Source organism: Falco naumanni, chromosome 18 (genome assembly GCF_017639655.2).
Source record: "Falco naumanni isolate bFalNau1 chromosome 18, bFalNau1.pat, whole genome shotgun sequence".
Classification (NCBI taxonomy): Eukaryota; Metazoa; Chordata; class Aves; order Falconiformes; family Falconidae; genus Falco; species Falco naumanni.
The window spans coordinates 3,241,712-3,252,414 of record NC_054071.1 but is presented as its reverse complement, the minus strand read 5'-3'; the positions used below and the strand labels follow the sequence as shown (position 1 = coordinate 3,252,414).

The window sequence follows — 10,703 nt, the reverse complement described above, 5'->3', positions numbered from 1 at the left end:
GCACGGCGCGGGGCGGCGAGGCCGGCCCCCCCCGCCCCCCTCCTGCCCGATGACGTCACTTCCGCTGCGGGCCCGGCCGCGACGCGCCGTCGCTAGGAGACGTGCTGGCGTGACCCCGCCTCGCGTGCGCGGTGACGTCAGGGCCGGGAGCCGCCGCGGATCAGCTGGTGGCGGCCGCTGCGGGTCTGGGCGTCGTGGGGCTGCGGCAGGTAACGCGGCGGGCCGGGGGGCTGGATCCGGATCCGTCCGCTTTCCTCGCTGCCGGCTGCAGCCAGGGCCCTGGGGGGCGGCGGCGGGGAGGCCCCTGCGGCGGCGAGGCCCCTGCGGCCCAGCCGGCCCCCGCTCCAGCCCGGCCCCGCGGCCGGCCGCGCTCGGTTCTCACGGTCCTTCTCCTCAGAGGCCGCGGCGGGGCCGGCGCCGCCATGGGGGAGCTGTTCCGCAGCGAGGAGATGACCCTGGCCCAGCTCTTCCTCCAGTCCGAGGCCGCGTACTGCTGTGTCAGCGAGCTGGGCGAGCTGGGGAAGGTCCAGTTCCGTGACGTGAGTACCCGCCGGGCACGGGCCCCTCGGTGTCCGGTGCCGCCGGGGAGGGGGCCCGGGGGGGGCGGTGACAGCCGCCCCTGGCTCCCAGGGCTGCGCGGGGCCCGGTGCTCGGGCCGTGGCGGGGCTGGTGGGTGTCGCTGAGGAACCGTGTCTCTCCCTGCAGCTGAACCCGGACGTGAACGTGTTCCAGCGTAAATTCGTTAATGAAGTCAGGAGGTGCGAGGAAATGGACCGAAAGCTGCGTACGTGTCTCTCTGGGTTTTAAAACAACAACAAAAAAAGGGCTAAACCTGCAAGGCAGTGTGAGAAACCACAGCGCTGGCCAGGGGGGTGAAGGCTGCCTGCAGGGATCCACCTCCTGCTTGAAAGAGAACTTCAACCAAATAAAATGATCTTGGAATAGGAGGTGGAAGAGTTCCCAGCTGCTAATAGGGCTCAGTGGAGGTTACGGTGACAATATGATACTGTTTTATCTTTTTAGTTAATGTTAACCATGCTGTTTCTCCAGGGTTTGTTGAGAAGGAGATTAAAAAAGCAAATATTCCTATCATGGACACTGGTGAAAACCCGGAGGTGCCATTTCCACGTGACATGATTGACTTGGAGGTAATAACGTGTTTTGAGACTCAAATAATAATCTGCACCTATAATTTGTCAAATAATTATTTGACTTAGGTAGTCATTTGAGTCTAGATGAAAACGGGGGAAATTATCTCCATTGGTAGATGCCCGTTGACTTTAGGGGCAAAGGTGTATTAATCATAGTCCCCCACTGTCACCTGAAGTGCTAGCCCTACTAGCTCACATCAGGTTGGTTTTGAGTCACAAACATTGTTTTTCTTGGGCAGTTACCCAAATACAGTTAGAAGTAAAAGCAGTTAAAAGGAATTTCACCCCTTTAAATGAGTAAAAATTGTTGGCACTGCACAGCTTCTGGTGGATCCGTCGTAAAGTTTATAAGGGTTTTTAATGATTTGAGGACAGCTATATAAATCCAGGCTGTAAAAGACTGGCTGAGTATGAAAAGTTTCAAGTTGCCTGAAGAGAATGTCACGGATCTGGATCTGTGTATCAGAGCAGACTGGAGATGCATCCATAATTGCATGCAAATCATGTGGGGATGTAAAGCATCTTGCCCATTTTCTTGTTTTGATAGACTTAACAGCACTTGTTAATGGAATTGCTTTAAGTCCTTTTGCCTTCTCCTTTTTACATCTTGCAGGCAAACTTTGAGAAAATTGAAAATGAGCTTAAAGAAATCAACACGAACCAGGAGGCTCTGAAGAGAAATTTCTTGGAGCTGACAGAATTAAAATTCATACTGCGTAAAACTCAACAATTTTTTGATGAGGTCAGAATACCGGGAGCGGGTTAACACTTGGGGAGCTGGCTCTTCTCCCACAGATTACCATTTTTATTCTTAGATATATTTTGAGTTGCTGTTTTGGACAGCAGGGTCATTTTTATGCTTTGTTTAAGAAGCTTCTCAAATTATTTTCCATTTTTCATGCAGTACATATAGCTACCCATGGTTTACCTCTTACGATGTTGTTTTGGGTTTGGTTTAGTTAAGCAATGGTTGGTCTGAAAATTGTGTAAAATAATTAAGGTGCTAGTAGTTTTTAAAGCACATCAACAGACCAAAAATCCGGTGCCACAGCGAGCGCTTTCTTCAGTGGGTAAGAGTTTCTTTGGTACAGATGAGCAGCCATGCCTTGCTTACACAGAGGAATTACAATCAAGCTTGATTTCTCCTCAGCCTTTGAAATGTTATATGGTGATTACTCATTAAGGTCATAATACAAAGTCCGCTGCACTAATAGATTATTTATTTATTTACTTATTTGAGCCTTTGATCAAACCCGAAAAGTCTTCAGAAGCAAGTTCTGGAGCAAAGCTGCCATTTAATCTTCCAACATTTTGCCAAATACCAGCTAGACCAGAAACTGGCAACTCTTTCACTGGGCCTGGGAAGCACTTCTCTGATGTCATTCATGATACAGACATAAAGCCTACACGGGAGAAGACATAATTCTTCATTGTAAAGCTTAAGTATCTCAAAGTCTAGGGAGTTTTCTCAAAGAGCTCCTGTATGTGTTTTAGAACAGTGAGAATATGTCCTGTTTCCTCTCGCTGCAACGGTTTGATCAAAGGGCTCTTAACTGAGGTGGCTTCTGGTATTTACAAAGGCTGCGATCAAGTAGAGCTGAGCTCCTGCAAACTTCAGACCGTTTATCAAACAGTTTGTTTTTTGGTTTCCTGGCACAGGATGCTGCCTGTTCAGGCATTAAGGTTATTCCCGTGCCAACCCAAGTCTTAGTCACTGCTATCATAGATACTGCTGCTAGTGTGATGGGTTGATTGGTCATGGGGTTGGTTTCAGTACAAAAAAAACCCTCGACTTCGAGTGTTGAATGTTCACTTACAAACGTTTTTTTGGACAAACAGTGTTAACCTGATAATCCATTACTTTGCTGCCTTGAGGTGCCACTGCCTGCCTGTTCTGGGTATTGAGTAAAAGCAAGCGCAGCTAGTGCTGTGTGCTTTTTTATTAATTACTGTCCTTTCTGGTGAGAGCTGCCTGCTGCTTTTCTCTAAGTACAGTATGGTCATACTGAATTTAAGGATTAAAATCAACTTTCTAAATTGTCTACATCAGCTCACCCACAAAAGGGACATCATGTCAGACTTAAATGGAACTGGCAAGTTTTGATATGGTCCTGCTCCTTTTAGATAGCTGTTGTCTGGAATAGTAGAACAACGTACCACCAATAAAATGCACTGCTCTATGTAAAAGCAAACTGAACAGCTCATGTGGGAAGTTCAGTAAAACATAAGCATGGAAAACGTCAAACTGCTTCGGTTCACCCTGTAAAGAGCAAACAGCTGCGTGTGAGAGAACCTGCCTAGTCCAGGGCTTCTAAGTCTTGCACAGTCTACTAATTATCCTGACATGGTGAACGCTTCATTTCTGCATGCTGTCATTTGTACAATACCTTCAACACTCGAAGACTTCAATAACTTGTAATTAAGATGATGTTATTCATAGTAATAAGTTGCACAAGAAATGGCTTACTATCCAAATTAACTTTGCACTTGGCATTTGCTCTGCTCTCCAGAGTTTGTGCGCTGGGGGAGGGAGGATGGCAAAATTTTTTTCACTCGTTCTTGATACGACCGTTCCAGTCAAAGTAGCCGTTTCTTGTTTCAACACACCATGTTGATGATTATGCTCCTTTTCTCAGTCTTCTTGTTTTTGCTTATGAAGAACAGTATGAGCTGGAGAGATTTCTCTGAAAGTTTTGCCTAGAGTGTGAGCGTAAAAGAAGACTGGAAAAGTAATGGTTAATGGCATGCAGTCCCCTGTCTCTCTTTCCTCTAACTCTTCTCACCATCTGCTTTTTTCTGTTTGTTTTGCATCTGTCATTTCTGTCTGGGCTCTGGGTTAGTAAGTTAGATGGGGAAATGAATCCTTAGTTCTTGTGAAAATTGATTTTTGTTCTGTTTGTGAACTGGAAGGGGCTTGAATTGTATGGTGGTGGGTGTTGTGATCCAGAACCGTTACAGAGCAGAACTGTAATCAAGAGTAGGGAAAATGGACCTTCTTTTCGAGGCCTTGAGATTAAAGGTGCTGGTCTGGGTAAATGATAAGCAATGTAAAAATGCCTAATAATGAGAGGTCTGCTTTCTAATTACTGGTTTGCAGCTGCTTGAGTTTTTCCAATCCTGAACAACCTGATGTAGTAAAAAATTCTTCACAATAACTACAGTATTTCACTCGCTGCTGGTGAAAACGCCTATTCAAAGTAAATTTCTTAGAGTCTTGATTTTCTGCATAGTTGGACAGCTTTTTTCATTTTGACAGTCTCTCAATTTTTTATTCCTGTTAAATCTTACAATACTGCTTCAGTTACCTTCCCAGAACCAGAGCTGATGTTGCTACGCCATTCCCTTTCTAGAAAGGGTGTGATCATCCAGGCAGAGTAGTTGAGAGATGAATTTAAAGAACATAGTGCTTTGTCAGGCAAATAATCCTTGTGTAAGAAAGTTCTCACTTAGTAAAACTGGTCTAATCCAAATGTATTCTAGGCTGCTTTGTTCTGTAATTTCAACCCCCCTAAGCAGGGCTTGTCTTTGTTTTAGGTAGCGTCCTGAATAAAGGATGCATAGCTCAGAAGGGTCAGAAGTAATATTAGACATTTATAAGAATTACTCCCTCAAGTGAGGTGAATCCAAAGTTTTCACCTGTGATATCCTTTTTTTTTTTTTTTTTTTTTTTTTTTTTTTATTTCACGTGCTAAAATGTGGTGCACTTCACAAAAATTATCAAGAGTGTTTTGATTACCGACAAATACAATACAAGCCTCTTAAACTTGTAACTTTCAGTTTTTGGACATCCTGAAATCTAGATATCAAGTAATCACTGGTATGTTTGGTCTGTATGTTATGGTTTGGGGTCCCAAACGTTCTTATTTTGGTTGTGTTCTCTATGAAGCAAAATTTTTGTTCAGTTCTTGATGTTGCAACAAGTTGCCTTAAAGTGGAAAGCCAACATGAAGAATTTCTGATCCTTTCAAAACTAAATTAAGGGCTCCCTTACTTTTGTAACATCTGTAAGCTAAAGCAAGTGTGTGTACAAACAACTGAGCTGCGTTTGATGTCAGCCTTGCAAAAACTTTTCTTGTATATGGTAAATTCTTTTATTTGACGTGCAAGTAAAATGTTGTAGGGTTTTTCACTCAAATTGTGACGCAGCTATTGCACAAATAAAGAAACTGTGGCTGAGTTATTAAACTTGCTATATACTTTTGCAAGGCTGTGCTGTACGTGTGCATGCATTTTATGTGTTCTAGGGTCAAACTCTACCTTCAAGTGTATTGTGGCAAGTTCTCTTGATTGCTCGGTGGGGAAGACCTCCCGTGTACCACAGAGGGTAGAATTTGGTCCTCTGTTTGTGTGAAGGAACTGTAATTTTTGTAGTTTCATTATATAAGCTGCAGAGGTAGAAATAACTATGACGCGGGGCTGAATGAAGTATGAAGATGGTGCACAAGAGGATGTGATTTGAGCATCCTTCCTGACCTGAATTGCTGACGCTTACAAGTTGTATTCCCAAGAATTTTAGCCTGCAAAATTAGTGGCCATGAAGGACAGTATAAAACTGTGTCCTGTTTTAATGCCTGACTAGGCAAAATTGAGCAACATTGTCAGACTGCCCTAAGCGATACATCTTATGTGTCTGGCAATAATACATATAGTGACTGAGGATAAATATCTTGAAGAATGAAAAGATTTAATCAGTAAGCATACTTTGAAGCTGGAAATACTGTATGTTTTTCCTGGAGGAAGAACTTTGTAAAGCCAGTAAAGAAAATTACCATCCAGGACTTCCAGGTTTTGTTACTGATTCTGACCTTGTGTCCACACTGATGTGGCAAGTGACGTGGAATCAAACTGTCCTCCTGTAATTCCGAAAAGCCTTTGTTTTGGAGTATGGCAGGAGAGCGGCGTGTATAGGATATGCAGGTCTTGCAGAACTGGTTGTAGGGTTACAGTCTTGTGAAGGTGCAAGCTGCCAAGGTCAGTGCAAGTGGCTGTGGCAGAGTTACCTGAGACTCGTTCTTTCTGTTGCATAGAACAAGATTCCCAAGCATCTTTACATGCAAGTATCATTCCCCAGGCAGCTCTCAGAAATGTCTTTTGCATCTTTGTTAGCGTTCAGAAAATGCACAAGTAGTGCAAGAGGGAATCGGCATCTACCATCATGTTTTTCCCTATTTAAAATCTAGGGAAAATGACAGTAAAGGATGCCACTGTTTTGTGCCATTAAAAAATGGTTCTTGGGAACATCACTTGTATTTAAAACTCGATAAATTTTTTTCAGTTCTGCCTTTCTTCAGACTTATATATCCCACAGCCCCTTTGTTGTGTTGCAGCAATCTTCAGACCTTTCTTGTATGGAAGCTTTGCTGAGCCATTCCACTTTTCCTCTTGTTTTTCTCCTTCCTTGTATGATTCTTGCTGTCTTTTCTATCATCTAGTTCCTCTTTTTGCTGTCTATGTTTGTTCTTCCTTTTTTTTTTTTTTCCTTCTTTTTTTTGTCTCCCCAAACTATCTCCTGGTTCCTCATTCCCTGCATGCCACTAACTAGTTTCATTAGATATTAATTGATTTGTGAATTCAGGCTGAATTGCATCATCAGCAGATGGCGGATCCAGACCTGTTGGAGGAATCCTCTTCACTCCTGGAACCAAGTGAGATGGGAAGAGGTGCCCCGCTACGACTTGGGTAATGGCAGTTTGTGCTTTCTTTTATCTGGCTTTAGGCTTGCTGCCTTAGGTTCAGCTTGTGGAATCAGCACCGATTTGAGTGCAGTTGTGGAACTTTCCAGATTGGCACATCAAGCAGATGAAGGCTGATCTAAACCTAGCTGTTTGTCTCTCTTCTTTATACACATTCACTCTCCAGTTCATATTTGTGCTTCACGCATTTTTCTCTGCACAAAAAAATGAACCTAGTTTATTCTTTGTAAATCTGTTCTGGTTGCTTTTTCAGACGTACTGAGCTCTCACGGCTTTATTGAAACTAGTAACTACTGTGGGCACCTAATACTCTGGAAAACCCACGTAGTTCTATATCCTCTTTGTTAGCTGCTTCCAGGGTGTCTTCATGTGTGTCATTCTGTATCTGGACATAGGGGTTTGAACCAGTGAGGTCTTCTGAAGCACATGCCTAGCACACAGTCAGTGGTAGCCGTGACTGCTGTAATCCTTGCCATGTAATGTACCAGGAACCTACTGAAATTGAGACTAGCAGGCACAGAAACTCTACGTCTGCATGCATTTGTTTCTCCTTGAACTAGTGATTTATTTTTTGAATAGACAGTTTCATTCTGTTAAAAGGCATAGCTTGTGCTATAGCGCACTTGTTTTTGTTGTGCTGTTTCTATGTATTTAGAAGACCTTCCGTTTTGCTTAAAAAACCCTAATTTTAAAACAAGATTTTTGGAGCTTTCAATTTGATGCTAAACTCCAGTTGCCATCAGTGTTTTGGGCAAGTGTATGTATTCTTTTAGGTGCAGAACTTAGGTTTATGCTGTCCCCTTTACAGGTTTGTGGCTGGTGTGATCAACCGCGAGCGAATCCCCATGTTTGAGCGCATGCTATGGCGAGTGTGCCGAGGGAACGTATTCCTGCGTCAAGCAGAAATTGAAAACCCCCTGGAGGATCCTGTAACGGTAAAAGGAACTATTGGTTACAGCAGAAAAAGTCTCAGCTTTGTAAAAAGGCTCTAAGACCTCTAGATCTAAGCCTCTGTCCCTCAGTGAACTCCACGCAGGCAAATGTTTGTGTTGTGTCCCTTCACAGTACCTGCTTGCAGCCTCTGAGGCTTCAGTGACAAATGTTTTCCCGTTTTACTAAAACAAAAATAGCAAGGTGGATGGTGAACGCTGTTGAAAGAGGGGGGGAAAACCTCAAAATCTGGACTGCAGCAGGCGTAGTTGCTTCAGTGGTACAAACCACAAATGCAAGTCCTGTGTGCAGTTCTGAGTGAGTAGCAGTCCTCCTTGAAAGAGGCTCTTTTGGACATCAGCAATATATAGTGCTTTTACATTCAGTGTCCTCTGCTCCTATCAGTGGACAGTGCCCAAATTTTGGGAACTCTTGCTCTTAACCCATAAAAAGCACGGCTGTGTGTAGGCTTCACAGGAACAAAGACGGAGTTGCAACTCAGTTCCTCGTGTAAGTCTGACTCATTCTCTTGTCCTGCTGGTCGCTGGTGTTGAATTATCTGTCTGCTAGGAGAGACTTTGTTCTTATTGTGCAACACTTCCTTAAATTGAGGTTACACCTAATGTCATTATTCTTGAAACATTATGTTAAAGTTTCCTAAGTAAGGTAGAACAATAACTTGTCAACAAACGCAGGAAAGTGGACCTGGCTACCAACATGAAAACAGCTGTACAAAGAATGTGCTGTTGGCCTCCCTGGAGAATCAAAGTTGTTAAACTCCGTTTCAGCTTATTTTCATTCACTCTTTTAGGGTTTTTTTGCTTAATTCTGTAGGTGAGCTGACTGCAGTAAGTGCCGATAAATATTTCATTGCACCTCTGTTGGAGATATTCCCAGGTTTTCCTGTTAACCTATTATCTAGTCTATGCAATAAAGTAATCTAGAACATTTTGCTTCAGTAAACACAAGTATAGTTGGGGTATTCTGTACTGAGGCTAAGAAAATTGCTTTCCTTGTGATTGTTTCGCTGTTGTTAAGGTACATTCTTGACTCACTGTGCAAGTATGCACTCTGTATGTACGGCTTCAGAGGAAGGAGAAATTGAACTCTGTTGTAATTTGCTATAATGCTAATTTTTGTAAATACCTGAGCCATTACAGTATGCCCTTTCTTCTCTTCTAGGGGGATTACGTGCACAAGTCTGTGTTTATCATCTTTTTCCAAGGTGACCAGCTGAAGAACAGAGTCAAGAAGATATGTGAAGGGTAGGAAAGTCTTAGAGCTGGGCAGCTTTCTCAAATATTTGAAACGCATTGATGTGACAGTACCAGTATTTTTTAACTCCTTATTTCACAGTGACTAGGAGTACGTATTTCGGCAGCAAATAAAACATACCATAAGTAGCTGAAGTGTATTTTACAGTCAAACTAGCCACTCCCCAAGCCTGTAATGCTCCACAAGTGGATGTCTCCTTTGCTAGAAAATGCTAAAACCAAGGGAGTTCAAGTGCTGACAGACCTCGTGGGGTATCAGCAGTCAGTATTCTCACAGGGAGAAACCAATAGTGACTGTTTCTAGCGGCAGCTGCGTTGGCGTGATAGCAGCACCCTGCACTGGGACGGCTAATCAGCTTTGTGCCAGTGCCTTTGAGATGCTGTCAGCACAGGGAACAGAGGATTTTCTCCTACTTCCATTTCTTAAGCATTCAGCTTCTGGTTTGGCCTAAAGCAAACTTACGTACCTGCTTGATTTAAAGACTGAAACTGAGCTTGGCAGCTTTTGCTGATCAGAAACTTCTCTTAAGGTGCTTTTTGCTTTATTTCTGTGTTCAGGCTCAGCCAGTTATTTCCCTGACTGATTTATCTTCTTTCCATCTTTGTTACTAAGGTGGCTTGCATGTCTTTCAGATTCCGTGCCTCCCTCTACCCATGCCCAGAAACGCCACAGGAGCGGAAGGAAATGGCTTCTGGTGTCAATACCAGAATTGATGATCTTCAGATGGTAAAATAACTGGGGTCACTGCCCTTTTTTCTTTTTTTTCTATAATAATATGGTTGAAAACTTCTTTGGATCTTACTAAAACAGGAGACTTTTTGGCCCTCTTAGAAGAAAGTATTTTCAGCTCCTGGTAGTTTGAGGCTAGCCTCTGAGGCAGTGCAAGAAAGATGTTTGGAGACCGTCTGCTCAGTTTTCTTTGTCAGGGGTTAGGATGGTGGGGTGGTTTGCTCTTTCTGGAGAGCTGAGCAGTTAATTATATACGTGTAAGTACAGCACTGACAGAGAACTTGCATACCAGGAGCAGAGAGGAATACGCATGTGTAAGAGATACGATATTTTTCAACTCTGGAGGCATGCTTGTATAATCAATTGCCTGTTTCATCTGCAAGAACTTAAAACTTATTTCCATGTTGAGATAACAACACTAACTTTAACTTAGCTGTTCTTTTTTTCTGCCTGTCGTCTTATTTTCATGTTGTGCTGTCCTGAAGAGCTTCTGCTTTACAGCTAATCTCTTGTGCAGGAGCTTGAGTGTTGGTAAAAAGTAACCAGCGTGCAAAACTCCTGGGTGCCACCTCTGAAATATTTGATGCTTGCTTCAAGGAAGAAAGGCAGTATGTTATGCAGAAAAATTTAAGCTATTTGAGACAAAAAATAAAGGTTCAGAAACTAAAAGGAAAAATGGTTGAATTTGGACTGCTTATTTGATACAGAGATTGTCTCAAGCTGGGAGTGCTGTAGTGCAACTGTTCAGCAATTTTAAGGTAGACAAGAATTCAGAAGTAATTTAACTAGCAGGATTCAAACCTGTGCCCTGTGCCCTTACTTTCCCTCGAGTCTAAGACTTTCCAGTCTGGAAATCTGACTTGGCCCGAGTTAGATATGTTTCAGTTGGAAAACACCCTCAGTAGAAAACACTCTCTCCTTTTCC

The 10,703-nt window shown here is 43.2% G+C and overlaps 1 protein-coding gene across 9 annotated transcripts in view; it reads left to right on the top strand.

The window, feature by feature from the left end:
* Positions 1–101: 101 nt before the first annotated feature.
* ATP6V0A1 (ATPase H+ transporting V0 subunit a1) overlaps positions 102–10,703 on the top strand; it is a 30,429-nt gene continuing 19,827 nt past the window's right edge. For 2 of the 9 annotated variants that reach the window (XR_005831351.1, XM_040617111.1), the window contains exons 1-9: positions 102–209; positions 398–539; positions 706–784; positions 1,051–1,148; positions 1,765–1,893; positions 6,727–6,830; positions 7,653–7,779; positions 8,957–9,039; positions 9,682–9,775. Coding sequence is in view for 8 of the 9 variants with exons in the window: in XM_040617111.1 (XP_040473045.1) it covers positions 423–539; positions 706–784; positions 1,051–1,148; positions 1,765–1,893; positions 6,727–6,830; positions 7,653–7,779; positions 8,957–9,039; positions 9,682–9,775 (831 nt within the window). In the remaining variant the exon portion in view is untranslated. The remainder of the gene's footprint in view (positions 210–397; positions 540–705; positions 785–1,050; positions 1,149–1,764; positions 1,894–6,726; positions 6,831–7,652; positions 7,780–8,956; positions 9,040–9,681; positions 9,776–10,703) is intronic. The other 7 variants (XM_040617104.1, XM_040617103.1, XM_040617107.1 and 4 more) reach the window with 5 other exon arrangements.